This window comes from Talpa occidentalis, unplaced genomic scaffold (genome assembly GCF_014898055.3).
Source record: "Talpa occidentalis isolate TD23 unplaced genomic scaffold, MPIMG_talOcc4v2.1 talOcc4.10, whole genome shotgun sequence".
Lineage (NCBI taxonomy): Eukaryota > Metazoa > Chordata > Mammalia > Eulipotyphla > Talpidae > Talpa > Talpa occidentalis.
In genome coordinates this window covers 55,325,734-55,347,413 of record NW_023600993.1, presented here as the reverse complement: position 1 = coordinate 55,347,413, position 21,680 = coordinate 55,325,734, and the positions used below count along the sequence as shown (strand labels likewise).

General features: G+C 49.0%; 1 protein-coding gene across 2 annotated transcripts in view; it reads right to left on the bottom strand.

Moving 5' to 3' along the window:
* Positions 1-12,317: 12,317 nt before the first annotated feature.
* The window catches only part of OGDH (oxoglutarate dehydrogenase), a 78,070-nt gene continuing 68,707 nt past the window's right edge, over positions 12,318-21,680 (bottom strand). For both annotated transcript variants that reach the window (XM_037493072.2, XM_037493063.2), the window contains exons 11-23: positions 20,545-20,724; positions 20,112-20,264; positions 19,267-19,369; positions 18,939-19,067; positions 18,456-18,606; positions 17,773-17,900; positions 17,450-17,628; positions 16,972-17,043; positions 15,986-16,114; positions 15,363-15,435; positions 13,863-14,026; positions 13,576-13,730; positions 12,318-13,434 (exon numbers count right to left, since the gene is read on the bottom strand). In XM_037493072.2, coding sequence (XP_037348969.1) covers positions 13,314-13,434; positions 13,576-13,730; positions 13,863-14,026; positions 15,363-15,435; positions 15,986-16,114; positions 16,972-17,043; positions 17,450-17,628; positions 17,773-17,900; positions 18,456-18,606; positions 18,939-19,067; positions 19,267-19,369; positions 20,112-20,264; positions 20,545-20,724 — 1,737 coding nt within the window. In that variant the 3' untranslated portion in view covers positions 12,318-13,313. The remainder of the gene's footprint in view (positions 13,435-13,575; positions 13,731-13,862; positions 14,027-15,362; positions 15,436-15,985; positions 16,115-16,971; positions 17,044-17,449; positions 17,629-17,772; positions 17,901-18,455; positions 18,607-18,938; positions 19,068-19,266; positions 19,370-20,111; positions 20,265-20,544; positions 20,725-21,680) is intronic.

Below are 21,680 nucleotides of genomic sequence, written 5' to 3'. Positions count from 1 at the left end.
TATGGAGAGCTGTGTGAAGATTTCTGGACCTACTAAACATAGAGCTTCCACAGGATCCAGCAATTCCACTCCTAGGTATTTACCCAAAGAACACAGAAACATCAATTCCAAAGAACACCTGCACCCCTATGTTTATAGCAGCACTATTTACAATAGCTAAGCTTTGGAAACAGCCCAAATGCCCAAAAATAGATGACTGGATCAAGAAGATGTGGTACATATATACCATGGAATATTACTCAGCATTCAAAAAAGATAAACACATGCAATTTGCAGCAACATGGATGGCGCTGGAAGGGATCATGCTCAGTGAAATAAGCCAAAAAGAAAAAGAAAAATACCGGATGGTCTCACTCATAGCAGGAATCTAGAAAACTTAAATAAGGGACCAGGAAAATGAATAACTATAAGAAAGTGAAAATCAAAATCAACAAAAACTATGAACCAGAGACACTTTTTGGGGGGTGGGGGGCGGGAGGGGAGGGATTGGGGTCAGAATGGGGGGATTGCAATTGTATGGGGAATATAAAAATAAAATTTATTAATTAAAAAAAAAAAAGAAAAATTAGACACATACTGTATTCATTCATTCAACAAATTTTGGTTGTACTTGTGCCCTTTGCCAGACACTCTTCTCTGTGCTGGAAATATGGCAGCAAGTGCAACAGACCTAACGCAGTCATGGGGCTTTCATTAAAGCTAATGATTTAATTCTGTAGTTGACAGTTAAGAAAAATACAATTGTAGGGTCTCCCTGGTGGTGCAGCGGTTGAGCGTCGTGCTGTGAAGCTGTCCCCAGTCTCTGCAGTGCCGTTTTGATCCCCGGCCATGGGCGAGGGTCCCACATAGTGCAGCAGACCTCTCATGCCACGCCGGCTGCTCCCTTCAGCAGTGTATTTCGTCAGTCTGCCTGTTCTGTTCCCTGCTCTGGCTCTGGTGAATTCTCTCACCCTCCCGTGCTTCTGACTATACCCAGTGCTTGTATAAATAAATAAATAAATCTTTGAAAAAAAAAAAAGAGTACACCTGTAGGTAATAATTTATACAACACCAAAAATTACATTTTTGAAGGATATTTACTGGTAAAAGAAGATTTTTACAACTTGTTAAATGAAAAACAGGATAGAAAGTTGTATGGTGCTAACATAGTTACTAAAATATATATATATATATATTTATGGAACAGATGGTTTCCCATTAGGCCACTAACTCATTTCAAGCTGGGAAAGTTACCATTACAATAAAGACATCAGTTAGATACCACCTTAAACAAACAACAAGTCAGTATCACCAATCACAGGACCAGACATCCTGTGCCTGTTGTGTGATGGTCAGAAAAAGGACACAGAACTCCCCCACATGGAAGTTCCAGACAGGAATGTTGGACCAGAATCTAATCATGACAAAACCACCAGATAAATTCACACAGGGTGTCCATCTCCAGAACTGACTGCTCCTAGAAAACACCAGGCCTGGAGAAATGGTCTTCATTAGAAGAGAACAGAGATAGCGAGAGAGAAATGCAAAGTCCTGAACTTGAGTGGACTTTGGGTGGGGAAAGACAGTTTTGGGCCATGGGGAAATTTGCATACAGGCTAGAGATGAGACAATAGTATTGAATGGGTGTTTAGTCTCCCAAGTATGATAACCACGTGTTGGATTTGGTAGAATGTCTTTGTTCTTAAAGCTGTCAGAAGTGGGACTCCCTGGTGGTGCAAGGGGTTAAGACACAACCTATGAAGTGGTCTGCAGCCACTGCAGCACAAGTTTGATCCCTGGCCAGGGAGTTACCCACATGGTGCAGCAGACCTCTCCTGTTTCGCCCATTGCTCCCCTCAGCAGTGTATTTCAGTTGATCTGCCTGTTCTGCTCCCCACTCTGTCTCTGGAGAATCCTCTCAACCCCCACACCTCTGGCCTGTACCCCAGTTCTTGTATGCATAAATAAATAAATCTTTAAAAAATAAAGACTGTCAGAAGTATTTAAGAAGTGTGTTGTATGTGGTATGTGTGTACATATATGTGTGGATACAGGGAGAAATAAGGAAATGTGTCAAAGCATTCGTAGGGGAATCTTAAAAGTAGTTTATTTATTTATTTTAAAGATTTTTTTTTTTTATGCATACAAGAGCTGGGGTACAGGCCAGAGGTGTGGGGGTGAGAGGATTCACCAGAGAAGAGAGGAGAGCAGAACAGGCAGATTGAGGAGCAGAGAAACAGGAGAGGTCTTCTGCGCTATGTGGGCTGCTCCCTGGCTGGCCAGGGATCGAACTCGTGCTGCAGAGGCTGCATATTGCTTCACAGTGCTGTGCTTAACCCCTTGTGCTACCAGGGAGGCCCTTAAAAGTATTTTAAAAGGCATTAAGAAATGATTGTCAGGAAATCCACCAATTCACAAATAAGAAAACACTATTTGTAGATTTGTTACAGGGCAACCCCACTCTAAAACTGATTGCCTGACTGTGGGTCCTTACCCACGTGCTTAAAAGGGACTTATACCGCAGGCACACACAAAAGTTTAAGAAAGGCTTATTTACAAGGTAAGGGGAATGAGGAAATGTACAATTCAGGGAGAAAAGAGGGCGATAAAGTCATAAATGCCACCTACCCGTTCTCCGACCTGTAATCCCAAGTGACCCGCTGTGACCAAACCTGCCAGGCCAATTGCCTGAGACTCCACTAACACGGCTGGTTTTTATTTACTAACAGAGAAAATGGCTGCTTAACTCTGCCTTAGGTCCTCGCAACTTCCCTTGGGGGATCATGGGATTTATAGTTCCCAGTGTCTTGATGGAGTGGGGGTAGCATCCACAAAGCCTGTATGGAGTTTTCTCAGGACATCCTTTCTCCCTAACAGAACCACAGTGGAAACTTTTTTTAATAAAAGATTTATTTAATTATGCATACAAGAACTGAAACTGGGGTATAGGCCAGAGGTGTGGGGTGGGGGGTGGTGAGAGGATTCAACAGAGAGACTGGGGAACAGAACAGGTGGATCTACTGAAATACACTGCTGAGGGGATCCTCAGGGTGACAGGAGAGGGCTACTGCACCACTCTAGCGCTGTGTCTTTAACCCCTGCACCACCAGGGAGGCCCCACTGTGGAAACTTATTGCCTATTTGAACGTGACATTCACATTGATCTTTTATAAATATTGATCACCACCAAGTAGAAAAGAAAAGATTTATTCTTGGAAGTCAAAATTGATCATTGACCCAGAAGGAACAGATCAATGGAAGAGGGGTCCTAACCATCTGCTTCTTGCCTGCGCCCCCACTCACCCAGATAGGGTCTAGTTATCTAGCACTAGGAGGGAGGGGGTTCTCAGTCATTAGGAGGAGTTGCATTGTTACATTTAAGGCAAGGATATTATAGAAACAAGGAACTGTTTATAGGGCATCATTTTTCACAGATACATTTTAATCTCCTAACAGAATGTCTGCATACTTTAGACTCAGGAGATCATCATCTCTGGCAAATAAAATTTGTATGTAATAAAGCCAAGGACTTAGGAGATAACAATCTATCACAAGGAATTGCTCATTCGGTTGGGAACAGAGGGTCTGTGGGTCATGGCAGGGGGGATACTCCTGACTTCTAGCCCGGGATTCCCTCTGGTAGATGACATGAGGCTTATCACTAGGGCTTATGATAGTAGCGCTCTTCACAACAGTTCTCTTTGTTCTATTGACACTGCCTCTGCAAGTCCATTCTCCTTTGCCCCAAACTTGATCTTTTTTTACCCTGGTGGGAATACGTCTTTGTTGTTGTTGGTGGTTTTTTTGTTTTGTTTGTTTTTTAAGATTTATTTATTTATGCATACAAGAACTGGGGTACAGGCCAGAGGTCTGGGGGGTGAGAGGATTCACCAGAGACAGAGTGGGGAGCAGAACAGGCAGATCTACAAAAATACACAGCTGAGGGGAGCAGTGGGCAAGGCAGGAGAGGTCTGCTGCGCCATGTGGGTAGCTCCCTGGCCAGGGATTGAACTCGTGTTGCAGAGGCTGCAGATTTCTTCACTGTGCTGTGTTTAACTTGTTGTGCCACCAGGGAGGCCCAGGTGGGAGTGTGTACTTGTAATACAGGTGTTTGGATGAGCGAGTATAGACACCATCTCTCCTGCACCTGTTGAAGTTAGCTCACCGAAAGATCCACATTCTGTGGATGTGGGTGCCTGTGGCCAAAAAGGGACTAAGGCTATGGGGAGTGGTTTTTCCCTTCTGTGACCAGTAAACAATATCTGGGACACAACTGACTTTTGTCCTCAACCTCCAGATGTCAGCACCCTGACTGACCCTAAGGGTCAAGGGCTGTGGAATCATTTTAAGTGTGCTCCCAGGTCCTTTAAGTCCCCCTCCACATGATGACACCATCACCCTGGCTCTTGCTTATACCACCAGCTCTGTTTACCTTCTTATCCACAGTGACACTCTTGGCCCTGTTCTAGATATCATCCACTGTCCTCATCTCTTCCTCCATCTCCAGTGGCTTTGCTCCTGATTTCACTGAGAAAATGGAAGCTATGGGAAAAGCTTCTGTAGGTGCCCATGTCTGCCAACCTGTGCTCACACCATCCTTTGCTGTCTCTTTTTGCCCCCGATGTTGTCCCATGCACATAGAGTCTGTGACTATCACTTCACGTCATGCAAAAGGTATGACTGAGTTATGGACTGTGAGAGCACTTTATCCTGGATTATCTGGGTGGATCCTAAAAGCATAGGTGGGTCTCCCTGGTGGCACAGGGGTTAGTCTCAGCACTATCAAACTATTGCCAGCCACTGCAGCATGAGTTCCATCCCTGGCCAGGTAGCTACCCACACGGCACAGCAGACCTCTCCTGCCTCGCCCGCTGTTCCCCTCAGCTGTGTATTTCAGTAGATCCACCTGTTCTGCTCCCCACTCTGTCTCTGGTGAATCCTCTAACCCCCAGAACCTCTGGCCTGCACCCCAGTTCTTGTACGCATGAATAAATAAAATAAATCTAAAAGTATAGGAGAGAGGAAGAGGGATAAGAGATGTATGCAGTCAGCCATGGGCCCACAGAACAGCCCCTAGGGAGACAAGGTCACCAAGCAGGAAAGTTGGACATGCAGGGAGGGATGCTGCCTTGCAGCCTCCAGAGGGAATGCGGCCTCTCCACAACTTAATTTCAGATTTTTGGCTTTCAGACTGTGTAAGAGTGTATTCCTGTTGTTTTAAGCCAATTGGTTTGTGGTAATTTGTTACAGCGCACACTCCTGCAAATGCTTGGTCTGGTTTTCATTATATCAAATGTTTCCTGTCCTGTGTAGGGGCATCAGCATCTCCCATCTAGAGCATCCAGACTACCTTCCCTGGACTGCAGGTGTTTTGGGACCACTGCCCCTCCTCTGTGACAGTGATATGCTGTCACTCCTTCCTGGACACCTCACTCACTCTGCATGGAACAAATCAAGGGCAGTCGTGACCTTCTGTGAGGCCAAGCCTCCACCCTGAACTGTCCTCCTTGCCTTCTCTATTTGGGCTTGGTGGCCAGTGCTGGACCTCTCACTGTCCTCTTTCTTGAAGTAATGCTCCAGCAGCTGGTGTGGTCCTGTGTCTCTGTCTATGTGAAAGGATCTCACACATTCCTCCCCTGTGCCCTGGCTTGCCTGGCCTGTCACTTCTTTTTTCTGATACAAATCTCAGCATGTTCAAAATGGAATTCTGGGTTCTCTCCCAGGTCTGCTGACCCAGTTTCTCCTGTAGGCCTCCCCTGGTGTGCTAGCAGCCTCCCCTACATCTCCTGGACACCACTCTCCTCCTGCATACATTCCTGTCCCTGACCTCAGCCGACCCAAATTCAAACTCTTCTTACCACCAGCTACTGCTGCGTGGATCCCAGCCCTACCAGCTCTTTTTATTCTAGTAGTATCTTAATTGAGAAAGAACTCACATTCCATACAATTCACCCATACAAAGTGAGTAACCAATGATGTTACATTTATCTAAAATCATGCCAGGCCTTCCTGGTGGCACAGGGGTTAAAGACAGCTCTGTCAAGCTATCGCCAGCCATTGCAGCACTAGTTTGATCCCCAGCTGGCCACATGGCGCAGCAGACCTCTCCTGTCTCACCCACTGCTCCCCTCAGCAGTGGATTTCAGTAGATCTGCCTGTTCTGTTCCCCACTCTGTCTCTGGTGAATCCTTTCATTTCCGCCCCCTCCACACCTCTGGCTTACACTCCAGTTCTTGTATGCATAAATAAATAAATCTTTAAAAAAAAATAAATTATTGGGCCTCCCCGGTGGCGCAGCGGTTGAGCGCTGGGTTGCGAGGCTGCCTGCAGCCTTTGCAGCGCCAGTTCGATCCCCGGCTGCTCCCCAGCCACCAGAGGAGGGTCCCACATGGCTCGCAGACCTCTCCTGCCGCCCGCTGCTCCCCTCAGCAGTGTACTTCGGTCCTTCTGCCTGCTCTGCTCCCCGCTCTGGCTCTGGTGAATTCTCTCACCCTCCTGCGCTTCTGACTGTACCCAGTGCTTGTATAAACAAACAAATGAATAAATAAATAAATAAATCTTTAAAAAAAAATAAAATTATTCACCTTCACCACAATATGTTTGTGTTTTCATCACCCCCAAGTGAAATCTATACCTTAACAATCACTCCCCATCTCTTTTCCAGCCCCAGCAACCAATAATCCACTTATTATCTGTGTGGATTTGCCTATTCTGGACATCTCACATATTTGGAATCGTAAAATGTGTTTTTTTTTTTAATCTAGCTGCCTTCACTTACAGGTTTTCAAAGTTCATGTTGTAGCATGTGTGAGCACTTTGTTCCTTTTTTATGATTGAGTAATATTCCATTATATGGCTGTACTATGTTCTGTATGTTTATCCATCAACTGATGAGCACTTAGGTTGATTCCAATATTTTTTGCTATGTGAATAATGCTGCTGTGCAAATGTTCATGTACAAGTTTCTGTTTAGACATATGTTTCCATTTCTCTGGGTATATACCTAAAAATGGAATTACTGGTCATATGATAATGCTGTGTTCAACCTTTAAAGTCATGCCAGGGCCTCCCCGGTGGCGCAGCAGTTGAGCGCTGGGTTGCGAAACTGCGCGCGGCCTCTGCGGCGCCGGTTCGATCCCCGGCTGCTCCCCGGCCACCGGAGGAGGGTCCCGCATGGCGCGCAGACCTCTCCTGCCGCCCGCTGCTCCCCTCAGCAGTGTACTTCGGTCCTTCTGCCTGCTCTGCTCCCTGCTCTGGCTCTGGTGAATTCTCTCACCCTCCCGCGCTTCTGACTGTGCCCAGTGCATGTATAGACAAAACAAACAAACCAGCAAACAAATAAATAAAAAAAAAAGCATGCCTCTATTAAAAAAAAAAAAATAATAAATAAATAAATAAAGTCATGCCAGAATTTTACAAAGCAGCTGCACTATTTTATATTCCCACAAACAATGTGCAAGAGTTCCAGGTTTCCCACATCCTTTATATTTTTTATTTATTATAGACATCCAAGTGGTTAAGCAAAGAGATTTTAGATTGGACAGCAAGAACTTGATTCATATTGATAAGTTATACTTTATCAAAAATAAATTTTTTTTGTCTATTGAAGTCTGGGTTAAGGGGATAAAAAGACAAACTGTAGCTATGGAAGATATTTGCAAATGAAAATCTCAACATGATTTTTTTTGGGCTGTTACATTAATATCTTCTGGTGTGTCTTGCATTGTAAATGCATCTTTTAACACGTGCACTATTTTGTAATATCATATATTGGTCATCTGCGATACGTTGAGTTATATAAATCATTTAAACTTTGGCACACTTCCACAAATGATCAAAAAATTACATGTTAATGTCAGAAAAGCTGTAAATACTGGGAAACTGTCAAACTCATGGTGACAGATACAAGTTTTCCAAAATTCTTTTTAAAAATTTAATGAAATTAACTAATATATTTATTTTTAAAAGATTTTTTTTTGCATAGAAGAAGTGGGGTGTAGGCCAGAGGTGCGGGGGGTGAGAGGATTCACCAAAGACAGAGTCGGGAGCAGAGAAGGCAAATTTACTGAAATACACTGCCAAAGGAAGCAGCAGGCGAGACAGGAGAGGTCTGCTGCACCATGTGTGGGTCAGCTCCCTGGCATAGGATTGAACTCAGGCCATCATGGTGACAGTATTGAGACTTAACCCCTAGGCCACCAGGGAGACCCCAAGTTTTCCAAAATTCTAATTTTCATACAAAATATTTTTTATCAACGTATCATTATTAATATCACAAATACTAACAATTGCAGGTTTACTTCTTTTAGTTTAGACTGATGGCAAAGTGCCCTTGTGTGAATATGTGTAGTTTGTATATGAGTTGTTCTTTCAAGTCAGTGAGATGCAATGTGAGAAAAGTTGCAAATTCAAGACAAGTAACCACACCAGAACCTTTCCTGGAGGCAATCTTCATGTTTCAGTACAGGGCATTTGTCATGTAGAATATTAAAAGGACATGTCCCTAAGGGTAGAGATTTAATAAAAATTAATTTTATTGCTTCATCAAGGGCATTCTTAAGTGAACTGGTGGTTTTATTTAACGTTCCTTGAGGGCAGGGCTGGCAAGGGCGATGGGGCAAAGCCAAACTGTTTCAGTTTGGCGTCCAGGGCCAGGAGATTCACTACTGTTGTTTTGTCACTATCAAGGCAAATGTCCACACAGACCAAAAGGCAAATATGGTTTTTTGTTTACAAAATAGTTTTGAGCTCACTGATCCCTAGTCGGGCTTCAGGGAGCGCTGAGGGTCTGTGACCCACACCTTTGAGAATCACTGCTCTGGGTCTTAGTTTCACTGGTAGGATCAGGGCCGGGCCTTCCCTAGCCACCTCAGGTGGGAATGCTCTGGGCAATCCCAGGACAACTGCACTTTGGTGTGCAACCTGGCCGCCTGAATCCCTGTCCGGCCCAGCTGTATACCTCCCGAGGACACAACTGCTCTCTCCACCCCTCACCTGCTCACAGCGGAGTGTGCAGAACTGTCTGACTCAGACCTGTCAACTGCTGGGCCTCAGGCCAGCACCTTTCCACAGGGCATAGCCCTTCCCGACCTCTGACCTCTGATATTTGTCTTCCGCAGCCCCAGGTTTAATCTCACCTGCCTGACCTGTTTATGCTCCAGGAACTTCCAGGGCCTTCTGACTTGCCAGCTAGTCACACAACTGCCTGGCTTCTGGGATAAGATGTCACCCTGTAGGAAGACCTCTGGACTACCCACCTGTTATCCTGCACTTCTGACACTCACATCTCTTCTCTGGAACCAAGTATAATGCACCTGGATCTGGGCCTTCCTGGTGGCCTAGGGGTTAAGTCTCAGCATTAGCACCCCGAGGGGGCCTGAGCTGGATCCCAGCCAGGGAGCTAAACCACATGGTGCAGCAGACCTCTCCTGTCTCACCCACTGCTCCCCTCAGCGGTATATTTCAGTAAATCCACCTGCTCTGCTCCCCACTTTGTCTCTGGTGAATCCTCTCTCCCCCCACATCTCTGGTCTACACCCCAGTTCTACACACAAATAAATAAAAATCTTTAAAAAATAATGCACACAGATCTATCCAGTATCCTTCATGGAACTTAGATACTAACTAAGCGCTCTTTTTTTTTTTCTTTTTTTTTTTAAAGATTTATTTATTCATGCATACAAGAACCAGGGTACAGGGCAGATGCGTGGGAGGGTGAGAGGATTCACCAGAGACAGAGTGGGGAACAGAACAGGGAGACTGACTGAAATACACTGCTGAGAGGAGCAGCGGGTGAGTCAGGAGAGGTCTGCTGGGCCATGTGGGATTCTCGCTTGCCTGCGAATGGAACCAGCACTGCAGAGGCTATTGCACTTCACAGTGCTGCGCTCAACCGCCACCAGGGGAGGCCCTAACCGCTCTTCTTAAGGCTAAACTTAAAGGAGCAGAGGAAGCAGCAGGGCAATCAGAACCCAAAGTCAGGAGAGGAAGGGCCTAGCATGGAGAGGGTTAATTTAGCTACAACACCCCTTAGGTGGTACACCTTACCAGGGTGAGTTGGGATATTGAGTTCCCTGGGTCTAGGCACAGATGGTGTTGGGGGCAGGGAAGGGATACTGGGGTCTGCATGTTTGGGCAAAAGGTCACCAAGGGCAGGGGACCCAGACTGGGGTCCAGCTCTGGGCCGGGAAGATAGGGCCTTTGCTGTTCACTGGACTTCAGCAGGTGGGCAGATGGAGGGGAAAGGTATTCCAGCTCATCCGACACAGGCATTCAGGGTTAACAGAGGGGCTTGGTGGGATGGGGGTGGCTGGGAAGGTGGTGTAGGCAAGATGGGGCGGGATGTCAATTGAAGGAAGGAGTTCCCCTGGGGGTGAGGGGCAGGGCAGCGCCTGCTTGTCCCAGGAGGGTAACGGACTCTCCCACCCTCATGTCAGGATGCCAGGAGCCGGGTGTGGTAGGTGGACTCTGAGGGGACAGCAAACTGTGGAGTTGGGAGTCCCTGTGTGGAGACTGTGGAGGTGAGGTGTGTGGCTAACACCGAGGGGTTTTCTATGGTCTACTATGTTCAGTGTACTCCCAAATGAATACCCCAATAGGGAGCTCATCATTCCACCTCATTTGGGGCAGAAACAGGTTAGATGTTACTTCCAATTCTATTTTCACTAGAGAATATGGAGTTCCCCAGTGGGCGCAGCCTTTTCCTCCCACATAGGACACCTGCCCCAGGGCTTGCCCACAATGGAGGGAAACTTGAGCCTCACTTGAGCCCTGCAGGGAGGTGGGGGCATGAGAGATGGCCAGGGTGGTCAGGGACCCCTGTTGCCACTCCTGGGGCCTGCAATCTCCTTGTCTTGGTCTCTCTGGCAGAGTCGGCAGGCCCTCTCCCAAATGCTTTCATAGCTGCTTCTATGTTGAATGGGTTTTACATCTGGAAAAGACCCCCAGAAACTGCATCGTCCAGCACACAGGCTCAGGTGCTCACCCACTCGTATCCACAAGCACCCATTCCCACACCCATTGGTTGGGTCAACTGAAGGCACATCTGGGCACACAGGATGCTCTCCTAGACCACGAAGTGTCTTCCTTCTCATAGTTGTTCTTTCCCACTTTCAGGAGAGGGGCAACTGCAAACTGAAATGTAAAGCAGCTAACCAGACAACCATCTGCTCGGCATCCAGTCTGAAATCCATTCTTCTTGGATGGCACATGGCTGCAGACCCACACTCAGAGCAAAGGGAAAGGGAGAGGCCTCTGCGGCTGCCTCCCAGTTCCTGTGGCCCCAACGCCCAAGGGAAGGGCTGGTGCTGGATGCCCTTGACACCCTCAGGTACTTCAGGACCTAACTCGAGTCTGGCCTCCACTCTCAGAGTGTGTCCCCAACTTCGGCTCTGTCCATGGGTAGAGAGGAAGCAGTCTGAGAAGAGGTCCTAGCTTCCTTCTCATATCTCACCCCAAATGATCTCCAGATTGGGGTAAAAGTGGACCCCTAACTCAACATGTAAGTGTAGAACCTGGATAGCTGCCCAGATAGAGCCAGAAATGTCTCCATGAAAGGTCCTACCACTAACTTCTTGCCTTTTAGTTCTACTCCACCCTGGCCGACCACATCAGATACAGTGAGGGCAGGTGGGACCGGGAGTAAGCACACACAGAGCCCCCCGCCGTACCCGACCCACTTGCATGATGCCCCTGCACACCAGACTTGTGGGGAGATCCAGGGACCACACAGGACAAAATGAAGAGATCCTGAGGCTTCAAGGACAAGGAATCCAAATGTGTGTGGCCTGGAGGACAAGGAGATGACCATCAGGGTTTGGGGGCCCCTCCTACTAGAGGGTACTCCATCTCCACCCCCTGGTCTCTCCCTGAGCTCTTTCCCTCATCACTGGGATCCACTGACCCCCAAGGACGCCAAGGCGGTGAGGCTTTTGGCCAGAGGGTCACTGGGCTCTAGGGGCCTGCCAGTACGGTAGGCTCACCTCCAGAGGTCCAATAAGCTGCCTGAGCTTTGGGGTGCTAATCCACCAGGCACAATGGTTCAATATAAAAGCAGACTTAGAGCCCTTTTTAGGTGGAGTGGGGAGTAGGACCTAGGAGCAGGGGAGGCTCAGAAATTAGCTGCACCAGGGATGATCTGCAGAGATGGCAAAGCCAGGCCAGAAGGAAGTGAGTACTGCACACGGGGGCACTGCTCAGCAGAGCAGGAAGTTATCCCACTCCCTCCAGTGAGAAGGGGCTGCTTCCCAGGCAGGGTAAGTAGGGAGAAGCCTAGGCCAGTCCATTTTTCTCAGGGGAAAAGGTAAATGGGGAAGAATGACACAGCAGACAGGCCCATGGATAACTTAGTTTATGGGTCAAGCCAAATGCAATGCAAAGTTGTTTTCGTTCTTTTTTTTTTTTTAACCAAAATAAATAAATCAGATCCATCCCTGTGACAAGTGTGGGGAGCTGGCCCCGCAGCCTCGTGTTCTCATCCTCTTCCCTCCTCTCCTCTAACCAGCTTTGGCACAGCAGAGAACGCTCAGTCTCCAGTGTGTGTTGAAGGGAAGCAGGAGAGAAGAGTGGGCTGGGCAGGGTGGGAGGCCAGAGGGGGATGTGAAGGGAGAGCAGAACCCAAACAAGCAGCTGGTATACCAGCCGGGAGCCTGGAGATGTGCTTCCTGCCCACAAGCACACCTGGTGGGCCCCAGGTGGGTGAGCATGTACAGCCCCCACCACGGCCTGGGATCCTTTTGAGATGCAGAAGTGGACACTGCAGAGAGTGAACCTGCCATCTCTGCCAGGTCAGGCTAGGGCCGTCTCCTGACAGCCACCCCTCAGTTCAATGGGTACTAGGGGCCTGCCAAAGCCCCATGCACCCCACAAAGACTCTGATGTCTGCTCTGAGAAATCTAGGGCTCAGCCCAGGAAGACAAAGTCACCCTAGTCCAGGTGCAAAAGCCCCCTCGATGGGTGATGAGGACTGCCAACATGCGGGGAAGCCACATAAGGCTGGTCCTGTGGGGTGAAGCTGGTGGGGTTGCGGGATGGTTGGGGATGGGGCAGAACCGACTCTCCCAGGACACCTTAAGGGCTCCATCTCCTCCTCCCACTCCCACTGCCTCCGAGAAGGCTGCTGGCCTGACAGACATCACAGAGCCCGGAGAGTGTCTGGCATGGGGGCAGTCAAGTGCATGGGGAGAAGAGTAGCCTAATTCCTAAGCGAGCGAGGGGGGAGTGTGTGGTGCAGTAGACGGGCAGAGGTGTGGGCAGCGCTGAGGCACGATTCTTTAGTTGAGAAGCGAGGAGCAGTCGTGGATGAGGGCAAAGGGCCAAGAAGCCCCAGGCAGCATCTACGAGAAGTTCTTGAAGGCGTCTAGGTCGAAGGCCGTGTCCAGGAGGCGCTGCAGCTCGGTGAGGTGAGTCTTCTTATTGCCGGTGGCTGGAGCTGCTGCTGGGTCCCGACCAGCATACCTAGGGTGGCAGGTGGGTATGTGTAGTACTGAGTGGTGAGCATCAGTGAGAAGTGACCGTGAGGGTCACCGAGAGGCTCAGACCTCATTTTTCTCCCTGGCCCCCAGCTAACCGTCCACTAGGCAGGGCTGCAGGTCTTACCACACGGGCTTGGCGCGGTTTATGGTGGTCCGAAGTCTTGGCTTCACATAGTCATAGTAGCCTTGGTTCTTGTGCTCTTCCTGGCACCAGGCTAGTTCGGCATTGGGGTACTTCTGTACCTCCTGCAGCAGGAGGTCAAAGGGGAATGGGGACAGCTGGGGAAAGAACAGGAGTCTTGTTAAGAAAGGACACTCAGAGCAAAGGGCCAGGCTGGTACCCAGAAAGGAGTGCTGGAATCTCTGGGAAGGAGGGGCTCCACTGTACAGTTACATGCCCCCTGCTCTCACCTGCTCAATCCTTGTGATGGCCACCTGCTCCACCATGTCCCGTGCTTTGCGCTCTCGGGTGAGGTCATAATACACCTTGCCAGTACAGAAGAGAAGTCTCTTGACATTTTCGGGGTTCTGAGCTGCAGGACCATCTTCTGGGATCACCCGCTGGAAGTGGGTTCCTAAGAGGGAATCCCCAGGGCCGGGGGTTCTCTTAGTGCTTGGTTGAGGACACCCAGGGCCCTCCCACTGCTGTTGTGCACCAGCCAGAGTCCCATGAGGGCTATAGCATGGCGGACACCAGAATGTACAGTTTCTGAGGGTTAGAGATGCTGCTCCTTCCAGCCAGCCTCTGATGCCCTTGAATTCCTCCCGAGAGAACATGGTATGCAGCAGGCACAGTAAGCACGTCTGCCTCAGAGAACAAGTGACACCACTTCATTCTTCAAATCAGCCTGTGCCAGATTTCAGGGGCAACTAAGTCTACTAAAGCATCTATGACCACTCTGCTCTGACTCCTCATGAGTTTACAAATAGGAAAACCTTCCAGGCAATGGAGTAAATACTCAGATGCTTGTGGTTGAAGCTGTGCCTCCAGGAACAAGGCTTCCCCCAGGAAGCCATGTCCAAAATGAGGGGGCTCACTTCATGAAATGAATGCAACATCCAACATGCTTACATTCATGACACACAAGCAAAGCACTAGGATTAGGAGGAGCAACTTCAGGAAAACGTGTCTAAAACAAGGGTTCAAATTAATGATAACACAACTCACTCACATTTGTGACATATGCATATAACAGACTCACACTCATTATAAACACACACAACACACTGGGATTAGAAGGAAACTGCCTCTACAAGTTAAAGCTGTTGTGAAAAACCCAGTGAACATCATTCTTAAAATAGTCAAAGACTGAAGGTTTTCTCAATGAGATTGAAATAAAACCAGGATGCCTGCTTTCAACATTTCTTTTTTTTTTTTTTTTTTTTTTTTTTAAAAGACTTTATTTATTTATACAAGCACTGGGTACAGTCAGAAGCGCAGGAGAGTGAGAGAATTCACCAGAGACAGAGGGGAGAGCAGAGCAGGCAGAATGACAAAGTACACTGCTGAGGGGAGCAGCGGGCGGCAGGAGAAGTCTGTGCGCCATGTGGGACCCTCGCCTGGAGGCCGGGGATCGAACCGGCATTGCAGAGGCTGCGGGCAGCTTCGCAACCCAGCGCTCAACCGCTGCGCCACCAGGGAGGCCCTGCTTTCAACATTTCTATTCAATCCAGTGCTAGAAGTTATATCAGGAACAATTAGGCAATGGAAAAAGGCACATAAATTGGAAAAGAAACAAAATTAACTCTATTTGCAGATGGTAAGATATAAGCATAAAATCCTTACAAGCATACAATCCTAAAGATTTTACAAAAGAGCTGCTAGGTCTAAAAGGGTCTGAAGGCATACCCAGGCAAAAGTCACAGACACTGGGCGGAACATGAAACATGGCGTTTCACACTCATACCTACCTGGAAGCATCTCATCAAAACTGGTTCTGGCCTCAGGATGCCGCAGCAGGGATTTGGGGGTAAAGATGATTAACTGAAATACAGAACCACAGGCTCATGATGGACTAGATTCTATGGAATCAGGTAAGAAGTTTTATAGCAAGGGCCTCATCTTCAGGTGGTGCCTGGTGCTGCCTTCTGAACTCTGCAGTCAAGAGCCTCACACTGGAGGCAGAAAGAGGAGAGTGGGGATGATGCCAAGTCTCCCCAAGTCCACTTCTCTGTACAGAGAAGTTGGGCCCTATTCAGGTGGGCATCCACACATTCCAGCCTGCTATGAACCCTAGGTACCCTAAGTCTGAACAAATGCCTCTACATCCTGTTTCTGCCCCTAGAAAGGGCTGTCCAGTCCTGTGCTCCAGATGGCCGTTAATGGGCCTAGGCCCTGCAGAGCGCTGTTCCCTGGACCTTCACACTTACTCCTACTTACCCTTCAATACTGGCCCAGGAACCCACCAGGGCTCACCTCTCTTTCAGTGTGCTACCTACAGCCACCCACTCACATGTCTGTCCTCCCACTTGGCTGGGGCCCTGGACTCCTCAGATCATGTAGGCCTCTCTGAGCAGGGACACCCCCAACTGACCGGCTTCCTGAAGGGCAGGAGAATCTGGCGGCGCAGCACATGGAAGAAGTTGCCAGGGGAGGAGCAATTGACAACCACCCAGTTGCAGTCATAGAGCTGGTTTATGTCGAAGTTGGCTTCTGCTAGGTCCTGCAACAAGGGGAAGATGGCCAGAGGCCAGGCGGCACTGAGCACTGCCATGGGAGGCGTGGGAGCAGAGGGCATCAGAAGGCACTCCTGGCCCTAAACTCGGTGCCACCAGCGTCACCTGGAGATGCAAATATGAAGGGACACTGACAAGAACTAAAGCAGCCCCTCAAATGCTGTGCATCGGATGCTTAGTTCCACATAATCCCTCCCATTTCTCTGTAAACCACTGCCCGGTTGGGACAGACACGTCTTATCTAAAACCCATTCTGATTTTCCTGAGAAATGGACTTCCAGGAAAGAAAAAATGCTGCCAATTACAGCAAATGGCAGTAGTTCAAAGAAATTATGTGTAGTAAAGCAAGTCAGATTGATAAGCCAAATAGTGGACGTTCAGCAACATATAATACTTATGAAAATGCGTGGTCACAAATAAACAAGGTGAGGGCTTTAGGATAAGAGGGAAGGGGAGGGAGAAAAGGTCAAGGGGATACAAAGGATGGTGATGGGGGGTGGGGAAGAGCATTGAGTTCAAGAAAAGAAACAAAGTTGATTTACAGTAAAATTCTTTCAGCTCTGAAGTTCATTAAATCTCCCTGGAGCTCTTGCCTCTAAAATATTTACCTGAATCAAAATACAAACAATATTACTTCTAAAAGTTTTTGCTGCAGCTTTTACACTGCTCCTCTGCTTTCACAGCAGGTGTCAGGAGGCATCATGTACTCTCTCCTGTGCTCGGAAGGCCCTTGTTTTGGGAAGAACCGCAGGCTGTGGCCTACCCATTCAACCCTCAGAGAGTCCCCCTCCCTTGGCAACTCCTGGGAGGGACCAGAGTACAGAGGGGTAGCTGCTCCACTCACCGGCAGGACATCTGGGTCATCATTGCACATCTGCAGGAAGCGCTCTGGCCTGGCAGAGGAATGCTCGGGGCCCTGGAACCAGACATACCAAGTTACATTTCAGGAGCTTCAGACTCAAGGCTTTTCTTCCTGAACTCATTTCTTGTTTGAAAAATGCTAATTATCTTCTTCCCTGATGCCAGTTCAACTCCTTCCCTCCCACCCAGTGTGGAGGGGCACTGCTCACATCAGGACAGGGCTCTGCTCCTAGCTCCCTTCTGGCTCCTCATGGAGGAAGGCAAACAGGGAGCCTGGGAGCATCTACATTAGCACCACTCACTTCTTGAGGAGAGGCAGGATGGAGGGATAGCACACTGGCTTCCAGACAACCTGCCATCTGCCTTCACAGAAGGGTGCACCAGCAGATCTCTGCTGTGCTAGTTTGGAGCAGGTGCTTCCCCTGTCCTAAGTGTGGTAGGGAAGGTGGGTGGGGGCTCACCATGCCCTCCATGCCATGGGGCAGCAGCAGCACGATACCATTCTGCCGCACCCACTTGGCCTGTCCTGGGCAGATGAACTGGTCAATGATGCACTGGGCAGTGTTGTGGAAGTCACCAAACTGCGCCTCCCACAGGACCAGGGCATTGGGACTGGCCATGGCGAAACCCAGCTCAAAGCCTACAGAACAGAGGGAGGGAGAAAACCACGTTCTGGCAGGTAGGGAGGGCAGGGGGAGCAATGGGAAGGGGAGGCAGCAGGGGCAGAACATGTGCAGGGTGGGGACAGTGAGCTCAGAGGGCCTTTCAGGCTTTGGGCACTCACCTAGGACCCCGTATTCAGAGAGTGAGCTGTTGCACACCGTGTAGGGGGCCTGGTTGGGCCAAAGGTGGTTCATGGGGATGCAGGTTCTCTTGTCCACATTCTGATCATGCAGCACATGGTGGCGGTGGCTGAGGCAGAACAACACACATTGGTAGGTCCTGTGTTCTGCTCCCACAAGCAGATCCATAAGGGGAGAGGCAGAGCACAAAGGTCCATTTTTAACAGAAATGCCCAAACCAGGGAGGGGAGGGGCTTCTGGGTCTGAGACAGCAGAGGCCTAATCACTATTTTCTGGAAGTGATTTTCTTCTGGAAGATAAACACCAGAGCCCTCCCTATCTGTCTCCTACTCTTTTTTTTTTTTTTAAAGATTTATTTGTTTATTTATTTATACAAGCACTGGGTACAGTCAGAAGCGCAGGAGGGTGAGAGAATTCACCAGAGCCAGAGCGGGGAGCAGAGCAGGCAGAAGGACCGAAGTACACTGCTGAGGGGAGCAGCGGGCGGCAGGAGAGGTCTGCGCGCCATGCGGGACCCTCCTCCGGTGGCCGGGGAGCAGCCGGGGATCCAACTGGCGCTGCAGAGGCTGCGGGCAGCTTTGCAACCCAGCGCTCAACCACTGAGCCACCGGGGAGGCCCTGTCTCCTACTCTTTAGACGGTTAACAAGAACACAAGAGCGTTACCTAAAAGTGCCCCGCTCCACATCCTGACCACTCAGCCGGATATGGATGCCCTCCTTCAGAAGGGAGCCGAAAGCCATGTACTCCGCCAGAGCCCAGTCCACTGTCCTGTTCTTCACCAGCTCTCCTCGGGTTTTCAAGATCCGGCTCAGCCCTGCAGAAACAGGGTGCTCACTAAAGACCAGCCTGGGTCTGTAGGGCCACCCTGCCCTACCCCCTGACAAGAGCAGAGTCTTCTTTGGTCCTAGCTTCTGGGTGTCATGAATAACCAGAAGGGTGGAGACCAAGTCAGAGAAAGGTGGTGACAGCTCATCCTTTCCTCCGCTGCTTGGCCAGCTGAGGATCACATCGGGGTGAAGTGGGGGCACACAGCGGGAGGCGAGGTAGGCGGGTTGGAGGGGAAGGATGAGGAGACCACCAGGTCCCAAGCAGGAGCAATGTCATCACTGGACTCGCCCATTTCCAAACGTCAGTGCAGCTCTGTACCTCCGTGAATGGTGAAGTTCTCCACAGGCACGGAGCTGGCCACGTTCCCAATATGTGTTAGAATATCTTCCTCCAGACCCGTGGAGGGGCAGGACATGCTCCGGGGCTGCCCATCCAGGGTGAAAAAGCCTAGGAGAGGAGGGACAGGCTGAGCACGGTCACACTTTTCCAGGAACCAAACTGTGGCCCGCATGAATCATGAAGGGTCAAGCAAGACTCAACCCAGCCTGGATTGCATCCCCTAGTTATTCTTAGTTCAGGATCCGAATCCAGGTCCCACAGAGGGGGGGTTGTGGGGATAGAAGGAGTCACTTTGTCCCTCACTCACCAGGCCAGGGGGAGTCCAGCCAGTGCTTGATGTGCAAGATCTTCTCATCCTTGGACCTGGTGAAGGCCTCCTCGCAGATCTTGTCATACTTGGAGATCTCCTCCTGGGGGACAAGCACGGCACAGGTCACGATGGCTGTGCGTGCCCCACTCCTGCGACTGCCAAGCACCTCAGACTCTATCACTTCCAAGCCTTTTCCCAACATGCACAACCTCTCTGAGAACTGAGAAGACTACCACATTTTATTTTAAATCCCAGTGTTTTCTTCTCCTTATTCGCTGGCTAGAGATCCTGCTCAAAGTTTGAGCCCATATCCCTGCCCATCCTCTCCCTTATTCTTTCCTACAAAAGGGTCTGATTCTCTGATCCCAGTACTGTCCCAAGGAGGCTTGATCCATAAAGTTCCACGGCCAGGGCTTGCACCTGAGCTTGGCACTACCCCCCTTCTGTACTTCTGATCAGCCTGTCACAACCAATCCTTCCCTCTACTTTCCATCTGAGCACCCTGCCTGGCCTTCCCACTTGCAACAGCCAGAACTGACCATTCAGCTCACACTAGGCCATCACCAAACTGATTCTTCATGTGCCTTTCACCCCCTACCCTGGACTCAGGAGAAAGCCTGCAGGGTGGCAGCCGCCTCATACCAAGATATGGTCAGGTTCCCTCTTCAGCATGAACCTCTCAGTAGCTGGCTCCACCAAGGAGCTGTGCATTGGAAGTGCAATGGTGGTAAATATCTCACCCATTCTACCCTACATCCTACTAACTGCAAAAGTGAGAGCTGACTCTGTGGCTGGCCTTCTCTCTCTGAGAGACCTGCTGGGATGACAAACTCAGAACATACCTCATACTCAGGCTGGTTGACCACGCCCTCTGACACCAGCAGCTCTGCATACTTCTGCAGCACTGGCTTCTGCTTGCGAATCTGCTTGTACATGAGTGGCTGCGTGAACATGGGCTCATCCATTTCATTGTGGCCATTACGCCGGTAACACACCTGGGCATGGAGGAAGACATCAGTATCAGGGGCTGCGCTGGCCAGACTTGGGATGCCTCAGTCTACTCTCTCTAGAATTAGGGGCCTATTTCTCCTTTACTATTTTTCCTTTACTATATTAAAGTCACTAGAGTGACCTGGGGATATTCCAGAATGGGGCCCCAAAGATCTTGACCATGGTTCACCCAGGCCCAAGCACTCAGGAGCTCTCTGGAGGAGTGAGACCCTTACTAAGGAACCATGAGGCCCTCTCACTAGGAATAGGACTGAGGTCACTCACCAGGTCCACGACCACATCCTTGTGAAAGGTGTTCCTCCACTCAGCTGCCACCTTGCACACGTACATGACAGCTTCTGGGTCATCTGAGTTCACGTGGAAAATGGGGGCATTCACAACTCGAGCCACGTCGGTGGGGTAGGGAGAGGAGCGGGCCATGCGAGGGTCCGTGGTGAAGCCAATCTGCAAGGGACATGCAGTTCGGGCATGGGGCTGGGGGGTCCGAAGACGAGGGCAGGGCAGCACTGAGAGCCACTTGCTGGGTCCCTTGACTGCACTTGTCCCTCTGAGTAAGTCTCCAAGTGACTGTTTCTAAAAAAAATTTTTTTTTTCCTATTCTGGTAATAAAACTGTGCTAAACACAGAGGATCTGGAAGATAGTATACAAAATTAGTGACCTAAAATTCCACTGGGTGCAGTATAAATATGATGGTGTCATCCTTTCCAGATGATTTTCTTTGCAAGCATCTACATGCAATATATATTTGAAATTTCAGATTCTATTACTTATTTTTGCACTTTATTCACTTAACATTATAAGTATTTTATCTTTGAAAAGAAACTTTAAAGAATCCATAATATCCTTACTATTTAGATGTTCTAAAACTTAAAATGAAAATGTATTCATTATTTTATAACCTGCGTTTATTTTTATGACGTACTTCAAGCATAAAGTATACCACTACATATGGTTACTCATGGACTTTTAACTCAACAGGAAAAAACCTTAACAGTTTCAGGCCCTCTCACATTCCTCTGAACAAAACAACACATTTTTGCCACAGCAGGCCATCACATGAGGAGGAGGCAGAGGACAACATTTCCAGGTGTTGCTATGTACATTTGTATACAAGATACAGCCTTCTGAGGCATGCCGGTAACTTTAAAATTTTGGTATAATTTCAAACTTATGAAACGTTGGAGGAATACAAGAATGCCCATGAAATCCTCACTCATACGCATCAGTTCTTCACATCTGCCTTTTTTGTTATTACGCACATAAATCCTTTCCTTAACCATTCAAGAGTAGACCATGCCTACTTTTTAAAATGATGACATTCCGGGCCTCCCTGGTGCCACAGGTGGTTGAGAGCAGCGTTGTGAAGCTGTCCACAGCCTCTACAGCGCGGGTTCGATCC